The 15,047-nt window shown below is 42.5% G+C and overlaps 1 protein-coding gene across 7 annotated transcripts in view; it reads right to left on the bottom strand.

Annotated features, from left to right (window-relative positions):
• Window positions 1-15,047, bottom strand: part of SDK1 (sidekick cell adhesion molecule 1) — a 566,813-nt gene that overhangs the window by 238,449 nt on the left and 313,317 nt on the right. For all 7 annotated transcript variants that reach the window (XM_080980906.1, XM_080980905.1, XM_080980909.1 and 4 more), the window contains exons 7-8: window positions 14,701-14,812; window positions 13,414-13,607 (exon numbers count right to left, since the gene is read on the bottom strand). In XM_080980906.1, the coding sequence (XP_080837032.1) occupies window positions 13,414-13,607; window positions 14,701-14,812 (306 nt within the window). The remainder of the gene's footprint in view (window positions 1-13,413; window positions 13,608-14,700; window positions 14,813-15,047) is intronic.

Raw genomic sequence — 15,047 nt, forward strand, 5'->3', positions numbered from 1 at the left:
TTGTTGGGTGGCCAACAAAGATATCAAGAAAATGTTGTTGTTGTTTAGTCGTTTAGTCGTGTCCGACTCTTCGTGACCCCATGGACCAGAGCACGCCAGGCATTTCTGTCTTCCACTGTCTCTCGCAGTTTGGTCAGACTCATGTTTGTAGCTTCGAGAACACTGTCCAACCATCTCGTCCTCTGTCGTCCCCTTCTCCTTGTGCCCTCAATCTTTCCCAACATCAGGGTCTTTTCCAGGGAGTCTTCTCTTCTCATGAGGTGGCCAAAGTATTGGAGCCTCAGCTTCACGATCTGTCCTTCCAGTGAGCACTCAGGGCTAATTTCCTTAAGAATGGATGCGTTTGATCTTCTTGCAGTCCATGGGACTCTCAATAGTCTCCTCCAGCACCATAATTCAAAAGCATCAATTCTTCGGCGATCAGCCTTCTTGATGGTCCAGCTCTCACTTCCATGCATCACTACTGGGAAAACCATGGCTTTAACTATACGGACCTTTGTTGGCAAGGTGATGTCTCTGCTTTTTAAGACGTTGTCTAGGTTTGTCATCGCCTTTCTCCCAAGGAGCAGGCGTCTTTTAATTTCGTGACTTCTGTCACCATCTGCAGTGATCATGGAGCCCAAGAAAGTAAAATCTCTCACTGCCTCCATTTCTTCCCCTTCTATTTGCCAGGAGGAGATGGGCCCAGTGGCCATGATCTTCGTTTTTTTGATGTTGAGCTTCAGACCATATTTTGCGCTCTCCTCTTTCACCCTCATTAAAAGGTTCTTTAATTCCTCCTCACTTTCTGCCATCAAGGTTGTGTCATCTGCATATCTGAGGTTGTTGATATTTCTTCCGGCAATCTTAATTCCGGCTTGGGATTCATCCAGCCCAGCCTTTCGTATGATGAATTCTGCATATAAGTTAAATAAGCAGGGAGACAATATGCAGCCTTGTCGTACTCCTTTCCCAATTTTGAACCAATCAGTTGTTCCATATCCAGTTCTAACTGTAGCTTCTTGTCCCACATAGAGATTTCTCAGGAGACAGATGAGGTGAACAGGCACTCCCATTTCTTTAAGAACTTGCCATAGTTTGCTGTGGTCGACACAGTCAAAGGCTTTTGCATAGTCAATGAAGCAGAAGTAGATGTCTTTCTGGAACTCTCTAGCTTTCTCCATAATCCAGCGCATGTTTGCAATTTGGTCTCTGGTTCCTCTGCCTCTTCTAAATCCAGCTTGCACTTCTGGGAGTTCTCGGTCCATATCCTGCTTGAGCCTTCCTTGTAGAATTTTAAGCATAACCTTGCTAGCATGTGAAATGAGTGCAATTGTGCGGTAGTTGGAGCATTCTTTGGCACTGCCCTTCTTTGGGATTGGGATGTAGACTGATCTTCTCCAATCCTCTGGCCACTGCTGAGTTTTCCAAACTTGCTGGCATATTGAGTGTAGCACCTTACCAGCATCATCTTTTAAAATTTTAAGTAGTTCAGCTGGAATACCATCACTTCCACTGGCCTTGTTATTTGCAGAGCTTTCTAAGGCCCATTTGACTCCACTCTCCAGTTGCTCAAGGTCAGCAACCACACTACCTGGGGTGTACGAGACATGCCACTTCTTCTTGATGTCTTCTGCTTCTGTTAGGTCCTTACTACTTTTGTCCTTTATTATGGTAATCTTTGTACGAAATGTCCCTTTCATATCTCCAATTTTCTTGAACAGATCTCTGGTTCTTCCCATTCTGTTGTTTTCCTCTATTTCTTTGCATTGCTCGTTTAAGAAGGCCTTCTTGTCTCTCCTTGCTATTTTTTGGAAATCTGCATTCAATTTCCTGTATCTTTCACTATCTCCCTCGCATTTTGCTTGCCTTCTCTCCTCTGCTATTTGTAAGGCCTCGTTGGACAGCCACTTTGCTTTCTTGCATTTCCTTTTAATTGGGATGGTTTTCGTTGCTGCCTCCTGTATAATGTTGCAAGCCTCCATCCATAGTTCTTCAGGCACTCTGTCCACCAAATCTAAATCCTTAAACCTGTTCCTCACTTCCACTGTGTATTCATAAGGGATTTGACTTAGATTGTATCTTACCGGCCCAGTGGTTTTTCCTACTTTCTTCAGTTAAAGCTTGAATCTTGCTATAAGAAGCTGATGATCTGAGCCACAGTCCGCTCCAGGTCTTGTTTTTGCTGACTGTATAGAGCTTCTCCATCTTTGGCTGCAGAGAATATAATCAATCTGATTTCGATGCTGCCCATCTGGTGATTTCCATGTGTAGAGTCGTCTCTTGTGTTGTTGGAAAAGAGTGTTTGTGATGACCAGCTTGTTCTCTTGGCAGAACTCTATTAGCCTTTGCCCTGCTTTGTTTTGAACTCCAAGGCCAAGCTTGCCAGTTGTTCCTTTTATCTCTTGACTCCCTACTTTAGCATTCCAATCCCCTATAATGAGAAGAACATCCTTCTTTGGTGTCAGTTCTATAAGGTGTTGTAAGTCTTCATAGAATTGATCAATTTCAGTTTCTTCAGCACCAGTGGTTGGTGCATAAACTTGGATTACTGTGATGTTAAAAGGTCTGCCTTGGATTCGTATCGAGATCATTCTATCATTTTTGAGATTGTATCCCAATACAGCTTTTGCCACTCTTTTGTTGACTGTGAGGGCCACTCCATTTCTTTTACGGGATTCTTGCCCACAGTAGTAGATATGATGGTCATCCGAACTGAATTCGCCCATTCCCGTCCATTTTAGTTCACTGATGCCCAGGATGTCAATATTTATTCTTGCCATCTCATTTTTGACCACATCCAACTTACCCAGGTTCATGGTTCTTACATTCCAGGTTCCTATGCAATATTTTTCTTTACAGCATTGGACTTTCCTTTCGCTTCCAGGCATATCCGCAACTGAGCGTCCTTTCGGCTTTGGCCCAGCCGCTTCATCAGCTCTGAATCTACTTGTACTTGTTCTCCGCTCTTCCTCAGTAGCATGTTGGACGCCTTCCGACCTGAGGGGCTCATCTTCCAGCGTCATAACTTTTATATGCCTTTTGTCTTTGTCCATGGAGTTTTCTTGGCAGGGCTACTGGAGTGGCTTGCCGGTTCCTGCTCCAGGTGGATCACGTTTGGTCAAAACTCTCCACTATGACCTGTCCATCTTGGGTGGCCCTGCACGGCATAGGTCATAGCTTCTCCGAGTTATTCAAGCCCCTTCGCCATGGCAAGGCAGTGATCCATGAAGGGGATCAAGTGATCCATGAAGGGGATCAAGAAAATGCAATCACATTAAAACCACAAAGCACTAATTAATCCAATTGAATGCTCATAGCAGCAGCATGTATGGTCATCACCAAGTTTTGGAAGGACCTTAAGGGAACCGCCGTAACAACTTGGTACAAGAGAGTGTGGGAAATAGCTCTCATGGAGAAAAATTGACAGAAAACCCGAAATTAGCAAAAGGAATAAAATACAAGGACACGTTCTCTGTAAAGTGCTGGAACTTTTTTTATGTACTCAAAGCATTCCAGAAAATGAAAGGCCCAAAGCCAACTTGTGGATAGTGTAATCATCAGTATTTTGTTGTTTCTCCACTGTCATAAAGCAATGTGCTACTACTGTAAGGCAAATACGAGCATCACTTTGGGGTCCCCAGTACTGCAGTTGAGGGTGATGTTTTTCTGTGAAAAATCGTTGTTCAAACTCTGTTTCACAGGACTGTAGGTCCTGAGCTGCTGGAAAATACCAAATAATATTTGAAAAGAAACACTAATTAATAACGTATAAAGAAGTATATTCCTGGGTGTTTGATTTCTCTTGCACTCAAGGTGGCAGGTGAATGGACTACGTGCAGAAGCAGCTGCTGCAGCTGCATTGGTTCTCCTTCAGAAACAAGGATGAAATGACAGAAGGGAATAATCCACTGCTGCACGTGTGACAGGCTACCAAGTGAGAAACATTAAGGGATTTGTGGCACCTAACTTCAAAAATATCCAGGATCCATTTACAGAATCTGCACAGGAAAAACAGGTCTATTTACAGCAGCATACTGATGTTCAACAGGACTGGTACTAGGATAACAAACCAGCCAGAATCAATCCATGCAGCTGAAGTGGCAGCTGTCATCAGATGTCTATTGGCTAAACCTGCTCCCTTGAGCATTGAATCACTCTGCAATATCCTTCAATTTCTGCCAAAGCACATGCTTTTGATGTGAAGTCAGAAGAGCCCTGCTGGGTCAGATTAAAAAAGTCCCCTCTATTAGTCCCACATCTCCTTACCCACAATGGCCAAGCAAATTCCTTTGGGAAGCCTACAGGGAGGGTGTGAGCATAACAGCCCACTGCTGCTATTGTTGCCCAGTAACTGGTATTCAGAAGAATTGGTGCCCAGGACTTCCAGGACTTCCAGAAGAGAGCTAGAGTTGGCCAGCAGACCAACTTTGACAGTTGGGTGTGACTATTCACATGCCAATCACATCATTAGAACATCTGGTGTCAAGTTCAAACAGGCTTACTGCGACCACCAATGACCTGAGTAGTGGTCACAGTGAGCCCCTTCAAATTCCATCTGCAGGTGCAGTTTGGATTGGAACACAAACTGGGGCTCTCAGCAAACCACTTTGAAGGCATACTATCAATCAACTTATTGGTGCAAAAGTGTTCTTACAAAATGGCTTGCTTTGGCATCAATCAGCTGCTTGACACTGACTGAGCTCCCTCAGTTCCCTAATGGGAAACATCCTAGTGCAACCCACCCACCATCGCTCCCCTGCAAAGAAACAATGGGGAGCTCACTTGATGCTCCTGATTGTTCCTGTGGAGTCACATCCCTCCTGCCCCACATGGGGCAGTTTGGGAGAAATTGCCTTGCAGCCCATATTGGGATCCTTGTCCCCACCCCAGTAGACTTAAAACAATTACTTCAGGAATCTATGGGGTAATCCACAAAGGGCATTGCAGCTTCCCAGCACAAAGTGTGTCAGAGTGAGAGGTAAGAAAGAAACAAAAGTGCAATAGAGCAGCTTCAGCCTCCCTTCTGAAGCAAAGCAGTGTTTTTCTAACTAGCCTTTTCCGGCTGGAGTGCCAGATGGAGTGATCAGAGTTTTTCGAAATATGTTTGCATATCTACAGGGACTGGGATCATTGTGTCGTTTGCCATAACTAACAGAGGAACAGCTGTTAGTTGGTGGTGATTGTCTGTTATTAATCACCGAAGCCTAAGTCCAAATGGGTGACCTAAGATGGAGTAAGGTGCCACCATAACCCATTACCTCCCCCCGGAGGCATCTATTTCACACTGAAATGATCCCCGATGATGTTTTAACTAGGCCATTCACTGTTCCAAAAGGCCATTCCAATCCTATCTGAACATACTGCATATTTGAAGGGCATGAAATAATGACGTTGAAATTACACAATAGGCGAATTTGAGCATCCAGATCAAAGGAGGAGGGTGTAGCGTCGGCACATCAGCCGTGTTGTGAAATTGCAGTGCCCTGCAATGTTGACGGTGAAATGGTCCAGAAACTATCAGGATGATAGTAGCCATTTTATGGGATCAGGCCAAACAATTTACATTTAATTACTGGAAGGTTAGGAGCAGAAAAGGTTTATTAGATTAAAATTTGCTAGGGCCATGAGGGGCCAAATAATCTTTCTTTGGGAGCTGGAGTCAACCTGTAGGACCCCAGCTGGCCATCCCTGAGCATGAGGTCATTGGCAACGCAAAGTGTACGTCTGGCTCCCGCTAAAAAAAGCTGTTGCTGTTTTTCAGTATGCAAAGTGGATGCATGTGAAGATCCCCTAGGCATGCCTGAGGAATGCTATTTTTTTGCAAATTTTGACTTCCACTGACCTGATCCAAACTTCCCACGCTAGTGTGTGGCTTAGAAGTCACTCTCGGTCAGATTTCACACATCTCCAAATGTTGCGACACAGTCATTACCTCAGAAAATGTATCGAAATGCACTTTAAAATTATAATTTGAGGAGAAAGGGACATTCACATTCATACATATGTATAAAATGCTGGTTTTCATAAAAAATTAAAATCCTCAGATTAATGTGGAAACGTCATGGAACAGACTTTTGATAGGGTTGAGGCAGGTAAAAATAAAATGGGTTGGACATAAAACCATTTGTGCCTCTCCCTTTATGGCTTGGGGTGGGTGAGAGGGCACTAAATATTGTTCTTCCCCAGGTGAAAGGTGGAGAAAGGTCAGGTGAGAGCCAGGAGTGAAGACTGCCTGTCTGCCAATATGGGTGGGTAATTTTTGAAACATTTCCACATTACTTATTAAGTGGGAAGCTGAGATTGATAATGGCTTTTTGTGAATGGCAATTTTATTATTTTCCTAGAGTTTGCCTTTATTCATATTCAATTGGTTTTAAGCTGCTCTCTGGAAATCGTTTTAATTTATTAGTAGTACAGTTGATGTTGCATTGTTGAATTTTTGACATTAGGCTTATTTATATTAATAACTGGGGGGTGCAGAATCCTACTGAATCTATTGTTATAGAGTTGTGTTTGCTATATAGCTAGGCTTATAGAATGGGATTGTGTATTGATGGGTTCCTGCTATACTTGTGATCTACTTTGGAACACAATCCTAAAATAATCTAATGTGGGAAAGCAGATCAGTTTTTCTTAAGCATGTTTGCTCAGAGGAATGTTCCATCAGATTCAGTGGTGCTTAGGACTGTGAATTAAGGGGTCAAGAAGGAAGATCCACAGGAAAAGAAACAATTGTGCCAAATAAATAGCTCTAATATTTGCAGAAGCTTAATATGCATAGGGAGCAGCATCCTTTGAAACTTATGGGGAGCTGCCAAAGATTTTCTTTAACATCCTATACATAGTAGGCAAATAATTTTGAACTTCTTGAATAATTTGATTGGTATCCATTTTCACTCAGCTTCCAGAAAACATCCCAAACACATTTCACAATCAAGCAATGTGCACAGAGATAGGAAACCATTGTACAGATTCTGTGACAAAATGGTGTTCCTGCACAGCTAATGAGGAAGCCTGCACTCAGACTCATCTTCTGCAAGTTCATTTATTGGCGAACAATTTGTAAAAGGGAACAGCTGCCATTCATTACATTTCCCTGTCCCTCAAAATGCACCTTTCTATATATAAACCAGATTTGCTCACTACAAAACTGCAGCCAATACCTGCATCCAGCAAATGTGTTGATCTATGATCCTTTATATTTGCGCACGCACACACATTATCCTGTTTGCCTTAATGTAAATGCTGCCTGTGTTAGACCTTGCTTAGATCTAACACAGACTCCATCAAAGCGTGCGTACGGCTGCTCCTTTGCTTCCACCTTATGACACAATTTGTTCCCAAAGGGAGATATTATACACACACAAACACACATTTTCCCCCAGCTACGAAACATGAATCCTAGTCACCACAGAGCAAGCAAGCACCTGGAGCTAAGACACTTCACCAGCAGCAGCAGCAGCAGCCCACAATGACTCCTGGGGAGGAGGGTTGATTCATTCCTCACTGTGAATTGGCAACTGTCACAGGACAGCATCTTTCTGCTGCAGAGAAAATGTCAAAGACCTCTCTCAGATCTCAGAAGCCTGGTGTCATCAACTCCAAATTTAAAGCCAGCCTACAACTCAACTGCTTCATCAGAGCTGCTGGAGAAAACAAACTTGAAGCCAAGGTCCAAAGCCAGAAATAGCCTATTGTGGGTCAAATCTTTGATTGGACTGCATTCCTTGCATTGCCTATTCTCTCTCTCCTTGTCTTGCTTCCTCGCTTCTGCCCTTCTTGTCTTGCTTTCTTGTTTCTATCCTCTAGCCTTTTGTTCTGGATACAAATTCCAACCAACAGCACAGAAGTAAGTCCTATGGAACATACGTTTACCGGGGCTAGGATTGCAGCCTGCCTTGCTAGGTTAAAGGAGTACATTGATAAAATGTTATTAAGTATGAAGAGAGGTCAGGCATCCTTTAATAAGAATGGAATGTTTGAGGGCTTTGTAAAGACAGGATTGGAGTCTTCTCACTGTGCCTTTTGCCTCTGCTCCACCTTGTCAACGTCCAAGGGGTCAACGGCAATGAGGCATTGTGGCCTCACACTGCTTTGTCCCACCTGACTATCCTGACATCTTTGTATCGTTGCTTTTTTTCTTTTCCCCTTTGTCCAGTTTTATTTTCAGCCACAGCTTCTGCTTTAAAGCACAATTGTTCATTTTATGTAGTGGCAAGATTTCATAAACTCTTACTGAAACGGCAGTATAAAAATAACTGTTTGGAGCTATTATATTAAAAGACCTCCAAGAACATGAGGAAAACATCAGTTTTTGTTTTTGTTTTTGTTTTAAAGAATTAGTCCCATTTCCAAATGAGTGCAATGGCAATACTTAATCTTTGGATGACTACTAGCAGAACAAATATGTTCTTATCTAATCTGCAACAAATCTTCCCCAAAACTGCTGCTCTGCCAGCACAGGAACACACTACCCTTTTAAAAAATTTATAACAACTGCAGCTAATAAAACCAGAGTTTGGAACCACCTTAGTTTATCTTTGCTAGAACTGTATGAAGAAATCAAAGAAAGCTTTGCCACACTAGTTGGGAAATTGTGCTATGTGTTAGCAGCATGATGGGGATCATTTTATTTCTTGATGCATCATGGATACACCTCACTAAATATTCAGATTGGAAGCATTTTGCAGGAATTTCTGACTGATAGAATACCAGGGCACTGAAATGCATTCATGTGACGGAGTGGGACCTTAGTTTTCTATTGAAATGAAAGGGGTGCAATTTAAGGCCCCTCAAATCAAGGGCATTTAGCATATGAGCACTGTCTGCATTGCAAAATCCAGGTTAGGAGTTTACATGACAGAAGTGGATCTTGATCGACCACTACGGTGGCAAACAATGGCATCAGTGCTTTCTCCAGTCATGCTAGTTTATATGATTGCACAGGAACAGCCAGTATTCTCCATCTAAAATATAGTCCAGCAAATTTTAAACTGGAGCCATTTTTAATTTGTTATGGGTTTAACAGCATCATGTTTCTATTTTGCACTGCTCTGCGGTACACAGGACCTGCTCATCACAATATAATACGAAATAATAATAATAATAATAATAATAATAATAATAATAATAATTTATCATTTGTACCCCGCCCATCTGGCTGGGTTTCCCCAGCGACTCTGGGAGGCTTCCAACAAAGATTAAAAATACATTAAAATGTCACACATTAAAAACTTCCCTGAACAGGGCTGCCTTCAGATGTCTTCTAAATGTCAGGTAGTTGTTTATCTCCTTGACATCTGATGGGAGGGCGTTCCACAGGGCGGGCGCCACTACAGAGAAGGCCCTCTGCCTGGTTCCCTGTAACTTGGCTTCTTGCAATGAGGGAACCGCCAGAAGGCCCTCTGCACTGGATCTCAGTGTCAGGGCTGAACGATGGGGGTGGAGACGCTCCATCAGGTATACAGGGCTGAAGGGCATATCGTCTGTCCTTTACATCAGAATGAGGCCTTTTTGCTTCCAGTGGCAGTTTGTGGTGCTGTGTGACAACCTTCTGGGCTACAATGAAGCATGTGTGAGAGCTCAGATGATGTCTTGCAACAATTCAGCATGACCAGCCACCACAAGACTGTGCGCAATGAGAGCAGGAGATACAGTATATGTGCCTCTTTCCCACCTTCACTTGTTCAAGCAGCACAACCCACCCACCCTCCTCCCCTTTGAGGAAGAGCAATGATTCTCTCTCTCTCTCTCTCTCTCTCACACACACACACACACCACACACACACCACACACACCTAACCTGATTAGCATTGGATTGGCACATTTCCCACTTTCCCTAGGATGCTGCATTCTGGGTCAACTGGGTAGAATGATTTGACTGATTGATTTAATGATTTCTAATTGTCTCAAGACAGCATCTTAAAAAGTAGAGACATCACCTTGCCAACAAAGGTCCGTATAGTAAAAGCCATGGTTTTCCCAGTAGTGATGTATGGAAGTGAGAGCTGGACCATAAAGAAGGCTGATCGCCGAAGAATTGATGCTTTTGAATTATGGTCTGGAGGAGACTCTTTTCCAAATTCCACTTTTCCCCTTCCCTGTAACATCACATTCATCCGTATTTTGTCTTTGTCTGTTTTAAAATTTCAATTCGAAAAGCTACCAGCACTTGGTCTTCAACATGTTGTAGAATCACTCTGTAGCAAGGGGCAGGGGGATGCTAGCCATTGGCTAAGCTTGCCACAGCTGTGGGAATTATAGTTCGGCAAAATCTGTTGGGGGAAATGTCCCCCACGTCTGCTTTACAGATTCCTGAATGAATTATTTCATATTCCCATTGCTCTTGTTAGTGTACGATCCATTTGTGTTTAACCTACTTAAGCCACAAAACAAAAATATCTTCATTAAGTACCCCTCTGAAAAACACTACATTTCATTCCAATTTCTTATCCCTGTTCAGATTTTTATCACTCCAGAAGCCAATCCTCCCTCTCCAGGGTCCCATTTTGTGAAGCCTGGTAGAAAGAATTTCTGCTCCGAATGAACTTTCCGGTCAGTTCTGGAGTGCTTGTCTAGCACAACGTCTAAGCAGGCTCAGGAAACCTTTTGTTTTCTTTATGCCAAGACATGCATGGTGTTATCTACTTGTGTACCCTACAAATATTTTATGTGCAGAAATGGACAAGCATAATAGAGTCCTTAAGTGCTGCTAAAACAGAATTTAATAATGTAGGCTTCAGAAGAAACACCTTCAAGAAAGCTCAGAGAGAATGATCCCTTTTATAGGGGCTCTTTATCATATTTGATTCTCGCCTGCACCTTCCCCTTGGTGCTGTGCCCTGACTAATTAAGAGATGGCACTCTTCCATTTTGGAACGCCAGCTTTTTTCATGAATTATTCCACTACTGGGTTGTTTTAGCTTCCTGTTAGACACCCCTCCTAATGTTCCACAAATACATAAATCCCCCAATGCAGCTGACACTGGGAGTAAACAAACCAAACGAGAGTGGCTTGCCGCATGAAAAGTGCAATAAAATTAACTGATAACCAATTTGTTACTGATTTCTTTTCATCTGCTTCTTCATACTGCAAGCTCTTTTCATGACTTCATTCACCAGTGCCCCTATAAAAACTGTTATAATAAATAAAACATCTCAAATAAGAGTATGCAGACAACTCTAATCAAAGTTGTCATTGCAACACTCAAAATCTTTCCCCTAGCATTTGGTTTTTCTGTTCTAGCTACTTAAGCACCATCTTCAGTTGGAGAATCAGGGGTTGAAATAGTGCAGGAAGCAGGATCCGACAGGACAGCAGCAAAATTAAATTAGTCACAATAAAATGGTGGGGATAAAAAAGGGCTTAAATCAGAATCATAAATAATTGAAATGGGCTTTTGGTCTTTTAAAAAGGGAAAAGAAGCTGGGAGATAATAATCTGCAGGAATAAAACAAAAGAAGAACCTTAGAATCAAAGTTCACACAATGCATTCTAAAATAAAAAGAGGACAAGGAATAAAAGTGGAACACAACTTTGCAAAGGGGAAAAATGAGAAGCACTTCTTGACTTGCATAAAATGCTCCAAAGTGCCTGAAGTTAATAAAAGCCATCTGCTACATTTAGAACAAATACATAAAACAAAGTATGAATTCACCACATGTACACTGAGGGTGCACATCATGTGTCAAGAAGGAAGATGGGAAGGCCACTGACTGACCTCAGAGCTGCTCAGAGGCAGCAGAGGTGGCTTGCACACTTTGAGAGCCATTCCTTCTCTTCCCATGTCTCCCTCATCCATCCTAAAGGCGCAATCCTATACTGGTGCTAAATCAAGTTGAGATGGAGCAAAGTATGCCAGACCCATTCTGCATTCTGGAGCAGGACCACGGCTGGCTGAGCTGGCCTAAGCCTGACAGAGGGAAAATAAGCCTTTAAAACACTGTGAGTCACATGACCTTTCTTGCCAGATTAACTTATACCAGGTTGCCAGGTCACAGGACTGAGCTGAACAGGCTTAGGATCCAGGCTAAGTCTCATCCTCTCTGGTCCTACCAAGATCCACTGGCTCCCAGCTGAGCTGGGATGGAGAAGATACCCTGGTATATCTCCAACTGAGTCAAGGATGGGGATTTATGCTGGTATAGTCCAGCTGCACTGCAAACTTCCTGGTTTAAGTGGAGTTCTGCTGGATCCTAACCCTGCTCATTCTCATGGATCTTGCTATAGGATTGTTACCTTTGTTCATTCATTCATTCAAAGCAATTTATAAATATTAAAATAACAAAATAAAACTACTGTGGCAACCTTAAGAATGGTCAATAAAACCACAAATTATTGTCAGAGTTTAAAAGTACAAGCTGATTAAAATTCCCAGTTGTATAAAAAGTGCAATACTCTGTCATAGAGATTGTGGAGCATTTCCTTTCTCGGCTGACCCACAAGAGCTGTCAACTGAGCAACCTTACATGTTGGGAAACACAAATTAGAAATGTGTGCCAGGTCTGCTCTGTTTGCTAACACATTCCGTTTCAGCGGCCAACTAGCTGGTAGATATAACCAAAATCCTTATAGGTGGTCTATCAATACAGCAGACACCATGGCCAAACAGCAAATCTTGGACCAAACTTCTTTAGGGTGCAGGTGGTAGACCACATGGATGAATGCTCAGAAAATAGACACACACGTCCAGCTCATCCGAGACCAGTGGATCTTACGCAGGTCCCACATATCTTATATAAATCCCTAAAAGTGGGCATTCTGGGGAAGTAGTGGAGGGGGGATTGGGGGGAGGGACTTAGAGGCAAGTGTGTGAAATTTGTTTCTCCCTTGCAATAATGCCTGGAGGGCAAGGAAGTTTCTTCTTTCAACAGCCAGCATGCAGTTAAAAGCAAGAGTTTCAGAAGGAGGTGCTGTTTAAGCGTTGAGGTCCCATAGAGGCCTGAAGGATTAAGAAATGGCCAGTTAAACTGAGGGCCTTGTGGCTAGATTGCAAGGTAGCTTGGGGATACTTTATGACCACGACCATTTCCTCTCCAGAACCTCAGATTTCTCTATAAGCGTTCACAAGTAGAAAGCAATACAGAGCAACTTTCTTAAGTGCTCTGCCAGGAATAAGCTGGCAATTAGACAGGGCTTCATCCAGCTGGAAACCAAGACATGTAAGCTGCCTGATAACTATTTAATATACTATGTTTCTTCCAGTTTCATGATCACAGTTTAAGATTCACAATGTTTTCCATATAACATTGCTGTTAAGGGAAAGAATATCCTTGATGAAGAATTAATTTTGAAGATAACCCTACTTCACCCCTTTTGTTCCATTCACCAAGGAGAAGTTCAGCTGTAAGGTCGGTGAAATATTAAAATAACCATTTCTATTTCCTATTGTACTTCAGTTCAAGGCTTGTGTTATGAAAAAGGAGCATTACCTAGGATAGACAGAAAAGCCTTTGCTCTCTCTGGCTCAGCGGCAGCGCTGCCTCTCAAGTGTGCCTCACAGACGTACATTCCAATGTCAGCAGAGGTTGGGTTGGCAATAGCAAGACGTCTCCCAAAACTGCTAACTCCACTGGTTATTTTGATCCCGTTCCTCTTCCAGGCTATGCTTAATTTTTCAGTAGGCCTGTGAGGGTAAAAGTCACACCAATTATTACTGTGAATTATGTTATCTGCAGTAATAACACACTGAACATATGACTCACCTAACTCTTCCAGGATTGCAGGCACATTGAGCAAGGGACACTTAGAAATAAATCTAGACGCCGCTCCGAGGTCGTAGGCAGAAGCATGCATCAGAGGAGGGGAAGAGCAGCTCGAGTGCCATCAAACAAGCATGGCTAATTGTTACAGCAATGGAACTTTTAAGTGCTAATGATTTGCTTTGCCTAAGCAAAGGATGCTAAAAATAAACACTACTCAAGGGACACAGCTGTATGGGAGGCACTTTCATTATAGCTCAATTTTGGAGGTGGCTCTAACTATTATCCAGAATGCCTCCGCTTTTGCAGGAAGAAGCAATCAATTGGCTCTTGGGACATTTCGGATCTTTATCTCTCGCGAGAGATCTTCTGCCACCCTTGCACACATTGTAAAAAATTCAATTCACTGGTAAGAAAGCATCAAATTCCCAGTACTCATTTAACATTATTGAGGTACTTGAAGAGCAGAACAGCTATTGTGGCTTCCCTTTCCATATCCAAAGACTTCCTTGGGATGAAGGGGATAAGTAGTATCTTTAATGAATAAGGATAGCATATAAATTAACATATTTATCAGTGCTGTGATTAATTGCAAGGATGTCTAACATTGTAGACACCTGTCCACCAAGACGAGTTGCACAACTTTAATCTTCTGTATAAATAATACTGACAAAATTATTATTATTTTAACTTGCCTATTCCTTTCTGCAATTCAGGGAATAATGCACATCACTGTGAAAATAAACACTACTCTCGGGACTCAGCTGTATGGAAGGGAGTTTCATTATAACTCAGTTTTGAAGATGGCACTAATTATGATCAAGAATGCCTCTGCATTCACAGGGAAGCGGCAACTAGGAATACAATTCAACTCACTGGGTTTAGATTCCACACTTCTTGGGGGGGAAACCAATTCTGCGTATTAGAACTTTGAATTAAACAGATATATTCTCTCCTTTTTCAGGGTTGACATGTTCCTTAAAATGAGTTCTCATTCTGTCCTGGCTGTTACATTACCTGCCATTGGCCACACATTCCAGGATGGCTTCATTACTCCCAGCGACCACACTGGTATTGCGTGGAGGAATTACGATGACAGGAGCTGCAGTGGAGGACAAGATGTCGGGACCTACAAAGGAGGAAACCAAAAAAGTCATAAACATTTGGTATGTCTGGTTCAGGAGAAACATACATGACTAGAGTCAGTATTTACCCAGGTCAGCGAAGTTGTTGCCCCTGAAAAATCTGTCCGTTTTTGGAAGATGTATGGGGACAGCCTTTTAAAAATGCTATTAGTACAGTAACTTTAATTACATTACACATGCAGTAAGAGTTATTATAATCCAGTTTCATTGCCTCCTCTG

This window comes from Podarcis pityusensis (genome assembly GCF_964106645.2).
Source record: "Podarcis pityusensis genome assembly, chromosome: 14".
Lineage (NCBI taxonomy): Eukaryota > Metazoa > Chordata > Lepidosauria > Squamata > Lacertidae > Podarcis > Podarcis pityusensis.